This window comes from Lathyrus oleraceus, chromosome 5, assembly GCF_024323335.1.
Source record: "Lathyrus oleraceus cultivar Zhongwan6 chromosome 5, CAAS_Psat_ZW6_1.0, whole genome shotgun sequence".
NCBI classification, from domain to species: domain Eukaryota; kingdom Viridiplantae; phylum Streptophyta; class Magnoliopsida; order Fabales; family Fabaceae; genus Lathyrus; species Lathyrus oleraceus.
Window position 1 is genome coordinate 601,166,259 of NC_066583.1, and position 20,304 is coordinate 601,186,562.

The 20,304-nt window shown below is 32.6% G+C and overlaps 1 protein-coding gene across 1 annotated transcript; it reads left to right on the top strand.

The window, feature by feature from the left end:
* Positions 1 to 10,012: 10,012 nt before the first annotated feature.
* On the top strand, positions 10,013 to 11,380 carry LOC127083425 (chromatin remodeling protein EBS). The gene is made up of 4 exons (XM_051023735.1): positions 10,013 to 10,151; positions 10,277 to 10,616; positions 10,711 to 10,779; positions 10,987 to 11,380. The coding sequence occupies exons 1-4, from the start codon at positions 10,085 to 10,087 to the stop codon at positions 11,087 to 11,089; spliced, it is 579 nt and encodes a 192-aa protein (XP_050879692.1). The 5' UTR covers positions 10,013 to 10,084; the 3' UTR covers positions 11,090 to 11,380.
* Positions 11,381 to 20,304: the final 8,924 nt, after the last annotated feature.

Consider the following 20,304-nt stretch of genomic DNA (forward strand, 5'->3'; position numbering starts at 1 on the left):
CTTTAAAAGCATGTCCTTCCTTTTAATTTTGGTGATGGTTGTGAGTGAACCAGTCCGGTGAGGCTCACCGGAGAAGGAGACCGGAGCTTTCCGGCGGTGAGTTGGTAGTCATTAGAACCACAAGATCCATTTGATTTAATCTAATCTCACGCGTTGGTTTGAATTACCATTGTTGTGGTGCGCTGACTCAAGACCATGGTGGATTGCGCGCTAGTGACCACTTGATCTGCCACCTTAATTAATGAGGGAGATCAAGTGGTCCACGTTTTTTCTAATTTTCTAATTTTCCTTTTATTTGTTTTATTTTCATTAATTCATATTAATTTTAATATTGATTTAAAAAATATGAGAGTTTCACCAAAAAAATTTAAATAAATTCCTCTTTCATTTTCTGAATTAAAATGATTTTTTGGATCATTATTAGTATTTTTTATGATTTAATTGATTTTGTAAATATTTTTAATTGTTTAAAAATAGTTTTAAGTTTCCAAAAATGATGAATTTTTTTCTCCAATGTCCTTTGACCTTGTTTGACCTATGATAAATCTCATGGCCATTTCTTTGGTGTTTTGATGAGGTTTTAGGAATTTGAAAAACCATAATTTAATTTAATTCATATTTTGGTTGATTTTAATTATTTAAATGTCAAATAAATTGTGTTGAGCTTCTAATATTGACTTGTTGAGTTTGACTTGTGTTGTTGGGCCTTGGTCAAAGTTGATTTGACTTTGTTGAGTTAAGATCATTGGATTTAGGGGATTGATGAAATGTACATTTCATCTCCCAAAATGAATGAATGATCTTAATTTGGTAAAAGTCCTCATTTGACCAATTTGTGTTGATTCTATTTCCCCTCCCTCTTCATCTCAATCCCCTTCTCTATTCATTCATGTCACGGACTTATGATTCTCTATATCCTAAGGCTAGTTGATTGCAAAATCAACATGAGTATGGATGAGATTAGGTCCACACTTTTGCATATTCTTTTTGTGTGTGGTATGTTTTAGGAGGATATTCCATTATACTATGTCTCTAACACGCATTAACACCAAAAATTCTATTGTCTGACCTCAAATGGTTGTGACTTCTACATAAGTCCAATTAGGATTGCTTAACATAGCGTTAAATTTGTGACGCAAAAGGCATATCATTCTAGTAAGTGAGATTGTAAGTCTCCCCTCTTTCATGGTATTGTGTGGAAACTTGGCCTTTTTTCCTTCCTTTGGAAGATGTCTTGGTTCAAGGATCCATGCTTGTGAATAGTGGATTGAGTGTTATCCAAAGAATGACTTAATCAAAAACTAAAGCAAAAGCAATACTAACTTCTAATCAACTAACAACTAACATTTAATTTTAATCCATTTATTCTTATGCACTTTTATTTCAAGCTTTATTCATTTTCCATTATTCATACCATTCAATTTGTTTACTTTAATGTCATTTTCACTTTGCTCACTTGAGTCATACTTTGTGAATATATTGTGATTGTATATACTTGTTTGTGTTTGTGGTCTTTTGACCTTAATGTACATCATAAGAACAAAAACCCTAAAAGACACTTTGTGTGGACTGTTGGATTTGATCTGAGACATTGGACTTAGAATTAGGCAACACGCCCTATGCAAAAGGACTTGGCCAATGCCAACTTTCATGAAACCAAGTGCTTGTGAAGTGGACATTCATCTGATACAAATATTGAAGATCCATTTGAATTCATCTGCAACATGATCATATTGAAGTTGTTATTTTGAACTTGTGTCTAATGCCTATCCTTTGAAGTCATCTGATACATGAGAAATTTTGAAGAAGATCGTGGAGTTGATAAGCTTGGATGTGGCTATCTTTATTTGATGTCTTGCTCTCCATCTTACTATTTGTGTATTGATATTGCTTGATTCTAAAGTCCAAGGGAAATTTGGGTTTCTATATGACATTCTTGTCTAATGGATTGCATCCCATTGGTCAGATCTTTTCAACTCTCAACTTTTAAATTTTTTATTAGGATTAGTCTCTTCATATCCTCCCCATTTCTTTAATTTCAAAATCTCTCTCTCCTTTTAAAAATCTTCTTTGCTTGTGTTTTTCTAACTTAGACTTATTGCAAATTAGAAACTTTGGCCTTATGCCACCGAATTTTTAAACTCATTTTCTCAATCAAGCTTGTAAATAAACTTATCTATACTTAACTTAAAATTTCAAAATATAAAAAGAACTAACACTTATTGAAACTTTTTAGGCCTTTTGTGCCTTTGTTAAACTTAAACTTTTGTTAAAAGCAACTCACTCACTTTGAAATTGATACCACGAACTACGAGGTTTTGATCCCTCATTTTATGTTGGTACGTAGGCACAAGTCCTAAGGTCTTGTAAAACAAAAAAATATAATTAATGAACTCTTTTCTCATCCCTCCACTCTATTTATTGCAAACATCATTTGTACAAAAACACATATGCACACAAGAAAGGGCTCCCTAGGAGTACCTAAGACACTTTGGGTGCTAACACCTTCCCTCTGTGTAACCAACCCCCTTACCTGTAATCTCTGGAATTTTATTAGTTTTGATTTGAAAACTTATTATCTTTGGGTTTTGTTTGTACTTTTTCCTTTTCCCTTGGAAACAACAAAAGCGCGGTGGAGACTCTGGTTTTATTGACGTCTAGCTTATCCATAGCTTAATGGTCATGAATTTACCACTACAGAAAGATTCCCATGGCACAAGGAATTCGTGACCCGAGTCGATAACCCTAGATGTTGGGCTTGCCGGGGAAAGATACATATGATACAAGGATCTGCGGCACATGTCGATAACCATAGACGTAGAGCTTCTCGGGGAAAGATTCCTTGATTTGGTTTCCGATTAATGATTGTTTGGGTTGGTGAACTCAAGAGACATGATCCCGTACAATGCAAGTTTTATGTACTCAAGTCTCCTTTACCTTTGGACTTGAGTTAGCATTTGATTAGAACCTTGTGGATCCTAGTGGACCCATAAAATAGGGAACTCATTGAGATTATTATATCACCCCAATATTGTTGTTACTTTTCAGGCATTGTTTTGCAGGTTATATTACAAGAGAAGTTGTGCATTGATGTTTCAAGGGATACTGCTAATTATGATCTTCTGCTGTAGATCTTATACAATTTTAGATATTGTACATATCTCTTAGGTTTTTAATTAGGAACTATTGTATGACATGTACCATATGTTGTATTTTATTTTATAGACATGTATATGAAGATGCCTTTAGGCACTTATGTTGTGACAATACCAATAATTAACACTTGTATGATATTATTCTAGATATATATTATAGGTGTTATTACAGTTGGTATCAGAGCAGGTCGATTCTCGACTTATCCTTGAAACATCATAAATAAATCTATTCCTTCATCATATGTATGTTTAGCCAACATGACTTTTAATATCATTGTATGTAGTATTAGGCCTGATCAACCTAGTTATATGTGTGTGGTTGGAAGGATCATGGTGAGAAACTACGAGGACTCTGAAGTGTTGGTGGTACTTGTGCTTTGAGGGTAGGCTCAAGCCAAGAGTTAGATGTAAGGAGAACTGGTTAGCTCAGTTGAAGTTTCAGTAGGAGTTGTGATTCAGGTAATGTGAATTGAGGAGTAGTGTATGGTTCAAGCAATCTAGTAGTGCTGATGGAGTCGGGAAGTTGAAGATTTCTATCGGATGAATTGTCGGAGTTTTGAGAAATTTGTAGATCTGCTAGTAGAACAAGATTGACCTAGTGATGTGGAATAATTATTATAAGTAATTCTATACGTTGAAGGAGAAAGGATGGTTTTGTCGTGCGTACTCCATAAGGTCTAGGAGTGAGGTAGTATATCGATGTTTCAGCTTCTTAGGTCATTAGGGCATATTGGAAGAATAAGAGTAGATCATGGAGTATATTCAGAATGGTACCTTTAGAATGGTCGAGTGCTCGAGAGATAGGATGTTCAACTTTTGTTGAGGGTCTAAGATATTGGGGAAGTGTAAGAGGAGACTCGAGGTAAATAACGAAAGACAATACAAGCTTGAGTATGGAGACTAATTGTAGAACGTGGAACAGACTATGTCGTATGAACCCATGAAGAGACAATGAGGATTGCTTTTGGCAAGTATCTAGACAAGTAACCCCGATACAATGAAGGGTGTATCGGGTATTGGTTTGGAAGAGAATTCCAGTCATAAGGGGGAGGTAATGTTAAGGTTCATTTAAAGTGCATCTTGTTTGAATTGCAAGAGTAGGAGTGACTTATTGGAAGTTTGATTGTTATTTATCTTCCTAAGTAGTGTTTGGTCGGTTGATCACGGAGTATGAAGTTCACACCTTGTTGGAACTAGGTGTACCCCAAATCTCATTTAGTGTATTGTTGTGGATGTGAGAGGTTGAGAAGGGAGTTGCAAGTTAATGCAAGCTAGATTGATAGTTCTAAAATTGGAATTTCTGAGGGTGTATTGCATAGTTCTAAAATTGGAATCTGTGACCCGAGTCGATAACCCTAGATGTAGGGCTTGTCGAGGAAAGATACTTATGATAAAAGATCCGTGACATGTGTCAATAAACTTAGACGCGGGGCTTGTCGGGGAAAGATGCCTTGATTTGGTTTCCGATTAGTGATTGTTTGGGTTGATGAACTCAAGAGACATGTTTCCATACATTGCAAGTTTTTTTTACTCAAGTCTCCTTCCCCTTTGGAATTTAGTTAGGATTTGATTAGAACCTTGTAGAGCCGAGTGGATCCATAAGATAGGGAACTCACTGAGATTATTATCTCACCCCAATATTGTTATTGCTTTTCAGGTATTATTTTGTAGGTTATATTACAAGAGAAGTTGTGCATTGATGTTTCAAGGGATACTGCTAATTGTGATCTTCCATTGTGGATTTCGTACAATTATAGATATTGTACATAGCTCTTAGGTTTTTAATTAGGCACTATCGTATGACATGTACCATATGTTGTATTTTATTTTATGGACATGTATATGAAGATGCCTATAGGCACTTATGTTGTGACAATACCAATAATTAACACTTGTATGATATTATTCTAGATGTATATTATAGGGGTTGTTACAAGACACTCATATTTTAGGTTAGAAAATAATTTATTGAGATGAGAAAAAATTAAATTAATTATTTTTAGGGTTTAATCAGGGTTATACGATTATTTTCACCTTAAAATAATATATACCTCTTTTATCAAGAAATCTTGATAAATACTTCCCTACAAGGGGAAAACACCAAATATGGTATGGTGTATCCTTCTCTTCACTTTGTTGGATGAACCGGTCCAATGCAGACATTTTTGTTCAATTGATCACTAAGGATTATAAACTTTGAGATATTCTCAAATAATCAGCTTTGATCACAACAGTTGATTATTTTCCATCATTTACACCTTTTCTAGATTTATTAATAATTGTATACTTTAAAAGTATACTATTTCTTTGCATAGATTTATTAATAATCGTCAAAACCCTGAGCTACAAAGCATACCTGAAAAACACTAAGGTTTCACCTTCGTGCCCATATTTTCTTGGGCCCATGTGCATTAGTTCTAGAATATCTAAGGAACCTTTAGATCCTTTAATTTATAAAAATAAAAAGGTTTTGAGTGTCCTATTCTCCTACAGTGTGTATACTTATAAATGAGACGCTTCTTGTCCGTATGATCTACACCTTTCCTAGGTTTTATATCCCTTTTAAATCCTATTCCATTTCTATTTATGGAGACTTTTTGACTTGATAATATCAGGTTAAGCTTCTCTTTTCCTTGTGCAAACTTTCCTAAGGTTTCACGAAGCCCAAATACTTATTTTATAAGGGATTCACACCACTTACACTATTCTTTGGAATTTCTAAGCTTAGTTATCTCTATTTTAAAAGAATCATTTATTTCTTTGATATGTCTTAGAGATTCCTTAAAACCTAATGTAAATTCTCTTAGTTTATCATTTTTTCACTAATAAACCACTCATTCTAAACGGTTGAGCATAAGATGGTTTGATATCTAGAATAGTATCTGCCTCGTCGGATGGGTTTAAGCATATTTCATATTTTTTCCCGAGGTTAATGTCCTTCCTCCTCTTCTTCATTCAAGTATTGAAGAAACTTCTTCTTCTTCTTTGTCGTTTCATGAACAAGAGGGTCCTTTATTTGATGTTGAATCTTCCAAAGATTATTCAACTATATAATATGTTTTTTCGAAGGATTATACTAGAGTTGTATGATAGGAGTATGATGAAGTTAACGATTCTTCGATTTTTGCTTCTTCATCTTTGAGTAGTTGAACTAGTTTGTTCAACTTCTCTATAACTTCCTTCTTTCTTGATTTTTCCTAAAATTCATGAAGGCTCTTGTCTTTTGATTTAAGAGTTGGATTAAACTTCCAATTCTTAACTCTTAAAATTTTATTAGTGATACAATTTCCAACATACTTCCCAATATTCCTAAACTTTGAAAAAAAATAAGAGTAATATATTTATCTTTTTAGCCTCTTATTTCCATCTTCTCTTGTTCGATATTTGGAAGAGCTCCATATATCATTTCAAAGGTATCTCACATTTCCTTGGCGATTTTACAACGATGAACATGATAAAGGACATTCTCAAATAAGCATTTCGGATAAAATAATAGTGAGCGAAAGTTAAAAGAAATTTGAGTGTGTGTGTGTGTGTGTGTGTGTGTGAGAGAGAGAGAGAGAGAGAGAGAGAGAGAGAGAGAAAAGTGTCAAAACTCAATTCTGGATGAAATGAAATGAGAGAAGAAACCTTTATTTATATCCTAGAGGTTGGCTCAAAAAGGAAATTGGATTTAATGCATTTTAAGACGGTCTAATCGATTAGAGCCTAATGTTAATCGATTAGAAACTTCAATCGTAATCGATTACCAGTTCCAAAAAGGAAAAATATATATCTAGTTATTATACATCATTAAGGCGAAGCCGTAATCCCTTAGAGATCAATTTTGAATGGATCTAATCGGTTAGTCGAAAGTTCCAATCGATTAGAAAAGGAAAAACTTTTCCCGTAACAAATTTGACTGCTCCCAATTCATCTGGCACAACTTCAAAGCATTTTAGAAAATATTTTCTTGAGAAGAATCAGTTTAAAAGTAAGTTTTAGTTTGTGTGTGTTTTAGCCATGTACTTTTCGACAATGCATTTTGATTTTACAATATTCACTTAGACTAAGGTAGGGCTTGCTTGCACTTAAAGACTTTGTGAAATCCTTTCTTTTAGAAGACACTTTCTTGAGTTCTCTTAAGATGAGGCTTGAGCTTATTCCATTTGGTTGCCATCATCGCATAGTAAAGTCCATCAAATCCTAACAATTAGGTTTGCATCTTTATTCGTTTAAGTACTTATGTTTGACTTGATAAATAAGTTGTCATCATCAAAAATCGATGTCCTTGTCAATGGCGTATCTCCTGCAAAATAAGGTTCCACACATTATTCATGAAAAACAACATTTAAAGAAAAACAATATTTCTATGAATATTTCAGTGGTCAATACGTAACACCATTTACTCAAACTAACATTATTCAAGAAAAACAACATTGTTATCAATATTTCAGTGGTCAGTGGCACCATTTTCTCAAGCTAACACTATTCAAGATAAACAACTTCTATATCAACATCTCAGTGGTAAGTGACACAATTTTCCAAACTAACACAAGATAAAGTGAGTTACATAGCGGAAACTTGATGACAAAGCTTTAATGAGTTATGTTGGAAGAGTTGATGTTCGAGTTAATGTTAAAAGAGATGATGGAATATGCGTTTTGATGAAGATGAAAATCGCCAAGGTTTTTGTAAGAAAATGACGATGAAACAAGGAGTGTTAGTAGGTAAATGAACACTTAGAATCTAGTTTTGTGAAGTATTCATGCAAAAGAACGCACACATCGAATTTTAGGCAAAACAGAGGGAACAAATTAATTAAAAATTAAAAAAATAAAAAGCATCATATTTTGGAAAATTACTGTTAAAGAACTAACACATTAATTTTTAGAAAAAATCGAGGGAATAGATAATTAAAAATTATATATAAAAGAGTCATAGTCTCAAAATTCATGCAAAAGATATTATACATTGGTTGGGCTAAGTAAACGAGGGATTATACAATTTTTTTTAAAAATTAATAGATAAATAAAGGAATTTAAAAATATTAATTTTTAATTCAAAATAAATAAGAAAAAGGAAAAGAAAAAGGCGACAACTGAGAAATAGTAATGATTGGTCCCTAAACCAATTGAATATATATATATATATATATATATATATATATATATATATATATATATATATATATATATATATATATATATATATATATATATATATATAATCTAGAATTTGAAGCAAGGTCACTCGTAGATGTATTTCTTGGATTTTGGTAGATATAATCATGACACTACTAGGACATATACATCATTTATAGAGGTTGGTCGAAGTAAAAACTTTGTTATAAAATAAATTATTTATAGTAATAAACAATGAATGAAGTTTTTAAAAGAATTGATTTTGTCATTCAAAAAAATATAATATAGCGGCACAATATGTTATTTGTTTGCATGTTATTTATGTATAATCTTAATTATATATTTTCAATCTATTTATTATAAAGTTAATAGGTATTTTTCCATGCCATATAGGTGAGTTTTGAAGAATTCCCCCCTTAAAAAAAATTTTAAATTCGCCCCTAGCAGAGTAAGATTCTTCTATTTTACCCTTTAAGAAAATTTACTTATAACCTACTAAATAATTGTGTAATTTTTAAAAATTTGTACCTATTTTGTCCCTGTAAAATTGGAGATTTTTGAAAAATCCTTCTACTATATATTACTTATGGCAAGAGTCGAATCCAAATTTTTTCTTATATAGACACTTTACAAAATTCGCTTATATGAAGAGGGTAAAATATACATAGCAATTTGTATTAATATGTTATTAAGACAACGTATTAAGACACAACTTTATTAAAATAATAAATAGCATAATGTATTAATTGCAAGATACATTGTACTACATATTCGCATCATCTAAAATTAGTGCATCAAAATTTGATAATCCTAATGACTTTAAGTTGTGTTTGGAATCTCAATAGTTAGATTTTTTTTAAAGGACAAAACTTATATATAATTTTTAGGTGTGTTTTTTTTTATTTTAAAATAAAAATATGACGAATATATAATTTTCTATTACATATATATAATTTTTTCATATTTTTCAATAAAAATATGATGAATATATAATTTTCTATTACATATATATAATTTTTTCATATTTTTACTTCTTAATTAATATTTAAGTGTTCTTGATATATTTTCATTGAAAAATAATAAAAATTACACCTAAGAAATTGTATTTAAGTTTTATTTTTTATTTTTAATTCAAAAACATTTGGATGACATTGCATACATATCTTTCGGTAATGAGTATGAATCTAACCATAAAAATGCAGTTTTGTCATTACGATCCTTCGCAATTTATTTGGTGTTAATATATGCAACTGTATCCAAAAATCAAAACTTTTTTTATAAATAATTTTATAAAATTAAACTAACAATTATATCCTATTTAATTTAATTTATAAGAAAAAAATTATATTATTGAACAAACAATATACCTGGTATATTTATTGTCTAAATACATTAATTATTTAATTTATAAAAAATAAACTTTTTACATTAATTATTTAATTTATTTAAAAATAAATTTTTTTAGGGGTATAAGTTTTCTTTCAATTATAATCCTTCTCAATTAAAGAGATATTAATCTTTTTTTAATATATAATTCACCTCATGTTGCACAAATTCATGCACCACCTTATTCTATCTGTTACTTTTTATTATTTTATTTTTTATAATAAGTAATGGTAGAAGGTATATTTTATTTTATATATAAAAAAAATATTTTAAAAGATTATAATTATAATTATAGATATTTTAATTATATATATTTAATCCAATAACATTTCTTTAACTTGTATTATATATACTTTACCATTTCTCTTGCCCTAGCGCAGCTTCTCTCTCTTGACACAGAATCTATAGTGACCCTACACAATGGCGACAACATGGCAAAGCTGTAAGGACACATACACAATCAGAGGCACCAACAAGATCGTTAGAGGTAAGCCTTCATTTCCTTTTCTCCTACATTTTCAAGATCGTTTCTCTTGCGAAGAGACTCAAGTAAACGCTTCAAAACCATTTCTATGTAGTTGACGTAAATTTCCATTTTCGATTTTTCTGCAGCTGGAGACTGTGTTTCGCTACGCCCTACCGTAGCGAGCAAGCCAATCATGGCTCGCGTCGAGAAGATCGAGCTTGATAACTTGAACGGCAAGAGGGTTCATGTGAGATGGTACTATCGACCGGAAGAAGCGATCGGAGGTCGCAGATCGTTTCATGGAGATAAGGAGCTGTTTTTGTCTGATCACTATGATGTTCATCGGGCTGACACCATTGAAGGGAAGTATTATGTGTACTCTTTGAAGAAATACACTAAGCTTGCGACTGTAGGTGCTGAAGATTACTTTTGTAGGTTTCGCTACAAAGTTGCTACCGGGGTTTTTAAACCTCGTCGTGTCCCTGTGTAAGCTTCAACACTGAGTTTTTTTTTAGTCTAAGAGAATTATATGAATTTTCTTTTGAAGAAAAGTGGTTGATTTTGCTTTTGTGTTTTGAAGGTTTTGTAAATGTGAAATGCCTTATAACCCAGATAGGTTTATGGCGAACTGTGAGACATGCAGTGAAAGGTAAATTGAATTTTAGTTTTAGGTCTATTTAATACTGAATTAATGTTAGGGTTGGTTAAACTCTCTATGATCGAATCTATCTGCCATTATACATTTATTAGAAAATATTTGTGGAATTTATGAAGCATCTGAGAAGTAATTCTGTGTTGGTTTGTTGAACTATTTTATGTTGCTATAGATCTTATGAAAGGAACTTTTTTTTTGTAGGTTCCATCCTGAATGTGTGGGCATACCTTTTGAAAAAGCCATGAGAATGCAGGATTTAGGATTTGTTTGTCCTGAATGTTATCCATCTGATTTGGATCATTAGGGACATATTAGATGTGGATATTGGAGATTGATGTTGAAAAGTTGATTTCTTGTTTAAAGGAAAATAGATGAACCCTTTGAGGAGTTAGTTGAGGTTGGCAATGTGTTGAAGCTAGTCTAGATACATGTTATACTATGGAAGTTGTCTACCTGTTATGTTGTATTTTATGATAATAATGTCTATTTGACATGTGTGTTTCTTCATTCTTGGTATCATGGTTTGATGTATTCCTTTTGTTTTCAAACATGGTTTTAATAAAAAAAGGAATTTGTTATCATCTTTGATGAACAATCTACTCTTATGGTGTACTAGATATAGATCGTCTCAAATAATTAGAACATCTTGTTATAATCATAAAAATTAGATTTTTCATAAATGTATAAATTTTGATTTTTAGTGGGTATCACATCTATTTTACGAATCCACACTTCATTCTCCATATGTTCATTGGTAATCACATTTTTAAAATTACAATAATAACATTCAAATTTTTATTAGAAATTTGTGGTTTTTTTTAAGAAATTTATCCGGAGCTTCTATTTGAAATTAAGTTAACTCTTCAAGTTGTTTTCTTTTTATTTATAATGCTTGTCATATTTAAATTCAAACATTTTGATCTAACGAGACAATTTAGGAGGTATAGAAAGGAAGAATATAAAACAATTTAGAACGTATAATATCATTGTTTTTTATCAATTCTACAACATTGAAGTTGAATTAGATAGACAACTTTGAAATTGAACCGGTAAATAAAATTGAGAGATAATTAGTCATTTGTAAATAATATCTCAAATAGAAAAGAGTAATAAGAAACTAACAATTAGAAATTAGAAGGAAAATTTAAGAATTAGCAAAGAAGAAGAAAAATTAACAATTAGCAAATGAAAGAAGTAGTAGACATTAAATCTTATCCCTTTTATGTTCCCTTTAAGTTTCTCCTTTTTTTCATTTAGAAATCAGATGTGTGGTGGTATAGGAATGTCGACTCGGTATGAGGGTCATATGGCTATTGAAAGGTGAGAGAGTTAGATGATATGACAAAAAATTTATCTCATGCAATAAAAAAATTGATGTCAAGTGACCTAAAACGTGTCATTTTACTTTAAAAATAAAAAATAAAATTTTATCCCTCGATTTTGAAGAAAACCGACATAAAATGTAGCTTAGGGTTTGAACTTCAATTTCTAACTCTTGCAATTTCGTGTTTATTTAGAACTAAAATGACGCCCTTATATTTTATCGCTCGGTTTTCTAGAAAATTGACATGAAATGTTGATCAATATTTTATTTAATTAAATTGAACCTAATTTTTACCTCGGTTTTTATAAAAAAACGAGATGTAAACTCTAAACAATATTTTATTCCGTCATCAAAATATTAAGTTTCATTCACATTTTACGCCTTGAGAACAAAACAAACATCATTTTTCATCTTCTCACTACTATGAAAAATAAATACAATCACGGTTGACAAAGATATTTAATCAGGGAGAGGATCATCTCTTGTTAAGTAGTGTGTGGTTGTATATGTGTTACTTACAATCACGATCTAATACTCGTCGTAAAAATGGAAGTCGCGCTACCTATCACCACGGTTGTGTTACATGATTATTGCAAAAAGTTTAAAGGTCTTTGGTTCGATTCTCGTCAATGTCATTTTTAAGATTTAAATTATTCTGGATAGCGTTCAACATATATCCACAGTTGGATTTAGCAACTTTGGTGAAATCACTTGTGTTTTTATATATATTTATGTTTTTATACATTTTCCCATTTTTAACCTGTATTTTTGTGAATCGTATCAGACCAGAAACTGGTAGATATTGATAACTGAATTGGAGAGGGTAATTTTATTGAAAATAGATAGCCTTATAAATAGGCAGTACAGCAGAACAATTCAACAAAGTCACGAACTTAAAAATTCCTAAAAACTAGCTACCCACTAAACAAACTAACAGCACTAACAACACCTGTAAAGACTAAGTCTTTTAAACATATTAAAACAAATAATTAAATTAACTAACAATCCCTCCCTTGAACTGAAACCCTTCAGCTTTAGTTCACTAAGTCTCATTTAGTGTGCAGACTCCAAGTAACTTTCTGAGCTTCAAAAAAATAGGCAGCTTCAGTGGCTTTGTCATTATATCTGCAATCTGATCTTCACTCCTGTAGTAGAAGATATCGATTATACCTTCCTTTGTATGATCCCTTAGAAATGAAACCTCACATCTATGTGCTTGGTTCTTCCATATAAAACAGGATTTTTAGAGAGTTTGATGGTAGAATCATTATCACAATAAATCATTGTTGCCCCATCTTGCTTAAAGTGCAGTTCTTCAAGAACTCTATTGAGCCAAATGGCTTGGCAAGCACATGCTGTCAGAGCTACAAATTCAGCTTCAGTTGTTGACAAAGTGACGATTGGTTGCTTCTTAGAAGACCATGAAACAACAGCAGAACCAAACATAAATACGTATCCCGTAGTACTCTTTCGATCATCCATATCTCCTGCATAATCACTGTCACTAAACCCACACAGATCTGTCCTTTCTCCTTTCTTATAGACCAAACCAAAATTCTTAGTACCTTGAAGATACCTGAGAATTCTTTTAGCAGCAAGAAGATGTGCCTCCCTTGGACGTTCCATATATCTACTGATTAAACAAACAACATGCATTATATTCGGTCGTGTGGCTGTCAAGTACATTAAACTGCCCACGATTCTTTTGTAAAGAGTGTTGTCCACCTCTTTTCCTCCGGAATGTTTTGCCAATTTCAAACCAACCTCAATTGGTGTGTTGACAACATTGCAATGCTTCATCTGGAACCTGTCCAAGACATCCTGCACATATTTCTTTTGACATAGAAATATTCCAGCATCAGATTGAACCGCTTCAATATCCAAAAAATAGTGCATCATTCTAAGATCAGACATTTCAAACTCACACATCATGGATTTCTTGAAATTTTTAACCATGGCACTATCATTTCCAGTATAAATTAAATCATCCACATATAAGCAGACAATAATCATCTTTGCCCCATCTCCAAACCTTGAAAACAATGTATGTTCATATGGACATTTTTTAAAACCCTCCTTTGAAAAATAAGCATCAATACGACTATACCAAGCTCTTGGAGCTTGTTTTAGTCCATATAGTGCCTTTTTTAATTTGTAAACTTTGTGCGTACTTCCAAATTTTACATATCCAGGAGGTTGATCAATAAATACCTGTTCTTCTAGCTCTCCGTGGAGAAATGCAGATTTTACATCCAATTGGTAAATAGGCCATGAATGTTGAGCGGCCAAAGAAATCACCAACCTGATTGTATCATGACGTGCAACAGGAGCGAAAATCTCTTTATAATCGACACCATACTCCTTCTTGTAACCTTTTGCGACCAATCGTGCCTTGTATTTATCGACTTCGGCATTTCCTTTCAGCTTTGTTTTGAAAACCCACTTAACACCAATGGTTTTTTGTCCTCTTGGAAGTTGTGTCAGCTCCCAAGTATTATTTCTTTCAATAGACTCAATTTCAACATCCATAGCTTTTTTCCATTTAGGCTCTTTGACAGCATCTTCAAAATCTACAGGATCACAATCTGCAAATAGTGAAAAATGAATTTGTGAATCCTCGGTCATCCATGCAGGCCTTCTTCTATTACGTTGAGTTTGCCTCTTAGTTTCTTCAATTTCACAATCTGCACTCACATCAGAATTTGGAGAATCAGTGGAAGTAATCTGACTTGGTTGCTCACTTTTTTCTCCTTCTCCATCAAAATCAACTTGGACTTTCTGCTCAATATTGTCATCACTCCATGGCCAGAACTTGCTTTCGTCAAAATTCACATCTCGACTGATGATAATTTTCTTGGTGGATGGATTGTATAGCTTATAGGCTTTTGATTGGTTACTTACACCAAGAAATGTGCATTTTTCTCCTTTGTCATCAAGCTTTCTTCGTTTCTGGTCCGGAACATGAGCATATGCGATACAACTAAATTTTTTGAAATGCTCAATACTTGGCTTGTGTCATATTCTTGACAACAAATGTGGGACTTCTGTTCAGCAATTGAATGCTCCAGGTTACAGCCTCTGGCCAAAAACTTTTTGGCATCCTGCTCATCTTCAACATTGTTCAAACCATATTCATTATGGTTCTATTCTTCCTTTCTGAGATGCCATTTTGTTGTGGTGTGTAAGCTGTTGTAAGCTACTTCCGAATTCCATGTGTCTCACAAAAATCTACAAATTCTCGTGAGTTGTATTCACCACCACGATCGCTGCGTAGGATTTTAATTGACATCTCCGCTTCATTTTCAGCAAGCGCCTTGAATTGTTTGAAGACGAATAGAGCTTCAGACTTTTCCTGCAAAAGATAAACCCATGTTTTCCGACTAAAATCATCAATAAACGTTATGAAGTAACGTTTACCGCCATTTGAGGTTGGAGTGACTGGACCGCAGATGTCAGAATGAATCAGCTCCAAGACTTGTTTTGCTCTCCGTGATTTTCTTGCTGGAAAAGTTTCTCGATGTTGCTTTCCAACAACACATTCTTCATAAACTTGGGATGGTCTTTGAAACTGTGGCAGACCTTTCACCATATTCTTCTGTTGGAGAGTTTGCAATCCTCCAAAGCTCAAATGACCATAGCGAAAATTCCATAGCCATGACTCATCTTTCAATTCCGCTGAGAGACTAATTTGGGAAGTGTTTCTGAAATGTAGCGGAAACATGCGATTTGATGTCATGTTTATTTCAGCAACCAATCCCTTTTCTTTATTCTGGATACAACAGACCCCATCTTTGATATTAACCTCAAATCCCTTCTCCTGGAGTTGTCCAACACTAAGAAGATTAGTTTTCAAATCAGGGGCAAAGTAAACATTACCAATACAATGTTTTGTGTCTTTTGTATAGATTTTGACATTTCCTTTGCCAATGATTGAAACTGTAGAGTTATCTCCAAACTTTATAGTGCTTCGGAATGATTCATCCAAGTCTAAAAACAACGATTTATCCCCGCACATGTGGTTGTTGCAGTCTGTGTCTAAGTACCACATACTTCCATGCATTTTCTCCTCCTTGTGACATGCCATCAAGAGAGAAATATCTTCTTCCTTTTCTTCCACATAGTTAGACTTCTGACCACGATCATGGTGCAATTTAGTTCTACACTCAGACTTGTAGTGACCATATCTGTGACATCGAAAACATTCAACTTTGGACTTGTCATTATTCGTCTTGTTGCCTCTGAATTGACGGTAGTTGTTACCCTTTCGCGTATCTGATGCATAATCCTCATCTGATTAGTGATATGGATTCTTGTTCTTCCACTTTCCTTTTCCTCTATCGGAACTTTTAAAGTTTGAAGCCTTCAAAGCTTGTTCCTCGGTGTCCTGCTGGATGATTTTTTGCTCATGAACCGACAAGGAACTTTGCTACTCATCAAGTGTCAGTTCATCAATGTTTTTTTATTCTTCAATGGAGCAGACAACAAAATTGAATTTGGGCGTCATTGACCGAAGAATCTTTTCTACAATCTTCATGTCCTCCATTTTTTCTCCATGAACTCTCATTTTGTTAGCCACTGCCATGGTTCTACATAAATAATCAGCGACAGGTTCACCTGTTTTCATTCGTAAAGTTTCGAATTCTGTTCGAAGTGTCTGCAGTTGCACATGCTTTGCCCTTGCATTTCCCATATACCTTCTTTTCATAGAGTCCCAAATCTGCTTGGAGGAGTCTTTGCAAAGAATAGTCTCCAAGGTTGCTCGATCGATGGCTTGAAAGAGGTAATTTTTTGCCTTCAAATCCTTTAACTTCAAAGCTTCTCTTTATGTTTTTTTGTGCATTAGTCAATGCAGCTTCATCTCCTATCTCTGGTAATCCAGATTCCACAACCTGCCAATACTCCTTGGATCTCAAGAAGTTTTCCATGAGCATGCTCCAATGGTCATAGTGACCATCAAAGCGGGGAATAACAGCTTGCACAAAGCTATTGTCGGAAGCCATGTCTGCTGAAAGAAAAATAACTCTGCAATTTCTTGGTTCTCTCCCTCACAATGTTTCTCTCACAATGCACTCCCTCTCACGTAACCATGCTCTGATACCACCGATAGATATTGATAACTGAATTGGAGAGGGTAATTTTATTGAAAATAGATAGCGTTATAAATAGGCAGTACAACAGAACAATTCAACAAAGCCACGAACTTAAAAATTCCTAAAAACTAGCTACCCACTAAACAAACTAACAGCACTAACAACACCTGTAAAGACTAAGTCTTTTAAACATATTAAAACAAATAATTAAATTAACTAACAGAAACAACAAAATACATTTATGAATCGTATCATACCAAAAATTATATTACATCAAAGGTAATGATTAATTCATGATTAACATATGCATCATATCATCTAGTTAACTAGACACAATGACCTTTAATTATTTTTACTCTTAAACACTTGCATTCCATAATTATTACATTATTTTGACTCACACAATAACATAAACAATTGGCATGTACAATTGAAAATGTACAATTAAATTAAACATATTAAATTTATTCTCACACGTTTCAAAGAGGTAAGAATGGAAACTTCACATGAATGATGAAATTCAAAGTATAACAAAAAAAATTCACAACCCAAACGGGTAGTGTATGAGAATAACAGGTTGTTTAGAAATTGGAGATTCACACACACACACACACACACACACACACACACACACATACACACACACACACACACACACACACACACACACAGAGAGAGAGAGAGAGAGAGCTTAGATTACGTTAATGTGACCGGGTGACCAGTAAAATCAGTTATTGAGGTTTGCAGAAGAATAAGAATAATTATAAAACATTAACATTATTTTAGTTCACTTGTACAAAAAATAATAATTTTTTTTATTTTATGAATTGTGTTATTTATGTTATGTCGTCTTTCTTGTGTTTAATTAATATTATGTATATCACTATAATAAAAAAAAGTATGTATATCACTCTAGTGAGAAACGTCTCCAATGGTTTGTTAATATCATTGAAAGGAAAGTGAGTTATCAAGAATTTTGAAAGTTTTAAATCGTGAATTTCAGAAATAATTGCGTGTCAACTAGATGGTACATTGATTTATCAATCTAAATTTTTACCAGTAATAATACATAAGGCAACTAAATTCTAATATGACAAAAAGTTATGGTCCGAATTAGTAATAGCTTCGTGTTCCACACTTCAATTTTAAAATCAATTGAATACATGCACCCATATTAGCTTGGTCATACTTTGACACATTATAATATATTTGACATATAAAGGGTAGTCTTCAATCTTCATGCCTAGCTCAATTCGTGCAGTTCTCAATGTCTTCATCTGATTCAGAATCAGTTGCCTCCATATTCATTAGGTCCTTCATAATAGTCTCTACCTTTTTTATCTTTTCAGGGTTAAGATTCTTGATAAGAATCTTCTAATAGCATGTTCCACCAGACGGTTCAAGAACAGTAATATGATCCCTAACAACTTCAGTTTCCTTGGCTTTGTTCAACCATAACTCTAGCATATCAATAACCTCCTCTGAAGCCTCAATCTCTTGGACAAGTTTGCTCCCACTAGCTTGATATTGATTTGTATTGATAGAAGGATCTGAAATCTGAGAGTATGATATGTCTAGATGACTATTTTTCTTGCTTGTAACGATAAATGGTGTCAAAGTGGTTGTAGGGAAGAGAAACTCTTTTTCTATTTTGACACAACTCACCAACATTAATTGCTATTGAATCTCACAAATTAGTACCCCTTTTTTAAAACCTAAACCTAAAGCATATTCATAACAATAATATAACGCTAAACCTAAAGCATATGCATATCCATCACAATAATATAATATTTAAGAACAAAAAACACAATGAACTATGAATCAGAAAAAATATGAATGCAAGGTTTCAAAAACGTAATGAACTATGAACCAGGAACAATATGAACACAAGGTTTCAAAAACGTAATGAAAGAAATGAAAATTAGTCATGAAAAATAACAAAAAAGGAATAAAAGCAATGAACATCAACCATGAAAAAGTAATGTATTGTACTTCGAAGAGGAGAAAGAGACCAAGTAAATGAAGATGGTGAAGATTTCCGTTCCAAATGAATGAAGATGGTGAAGATGAAGATTTTGTTATCATAGTCGTCGGTTCTCTTAGGGCAAGTTATGAAGGAAATAAAGAATTTGTTTTGTTTTAATTGACAAGAAAGTCTTCCACCGCGGTTGTTAAGAATAACCGTAGTGAAATACATAACATGTTACCACAGTGGATAAATAGAATTGTATTTAAACAATTTTCAATTTTTGCTTAACTTATGAATTTAAGGGACATGCACTTTTTTAATAGGAAAAATGGAAAAATATTGTTGCTGGGATTCAAAGGTTATAACACTTAATTTATCACCACAGTTGTTTCACACAACTGTAATAAAATGCCTTATAGTAAAATAAAATAAAATTAGACGCTTCTAATTTGAGATATTACAACGGTGGAGTGAATGACCGTAGTAACATAATGTTACCAAAGGTATATTTTGTAATAGTGTCTCCACCTAACAAACTGAACCACCATTTTTCATCTTCTCCACCTAATAAATTGAAACATCATTCTTCATCTTCTCCAAGGAGAAAGGAAGCTCGACCCCCAAACCAACACTTTTCTTTGACTCTCTCATTGTGTTTCTGGTATGTAAAAAATTCTCCATGAGTGTACCAATAATGTTGTTGTTGTTGATGTGTTTGTAGTAATAGTTATTGTTGTTGTCGTTGTCATCGTCATTGTTGTTGTGGTTATGGTTATTGTTATAGTTTATGAGACCTAGGGTATAATGTAGTGTTGTTTTTCAGGTATTTGTAGTTGTTGTTGTTTATTGTTATTGTTGCTTTATTATGGAATGTTCAATTTTGTTTGGTGTGTATGATTTTTATTTTATTTTTAGAAGTTGTATGTGATTATGGATCATAGTTTGATGAAAGCCAATAGGTTAAATAAAGAGTATGAGAATCGAGTGATTCAATTTCTTGAATTTGTATGGAAAAAAAATCTTCCTAATGATAATGAGATTTTTTGGTGTCCTTGTAAAAAATGTGGAAATGCACAAAAACATCCTAGGGATGTTATATTCAATCATTTAGGTTATGATGAAATTATTCAAAA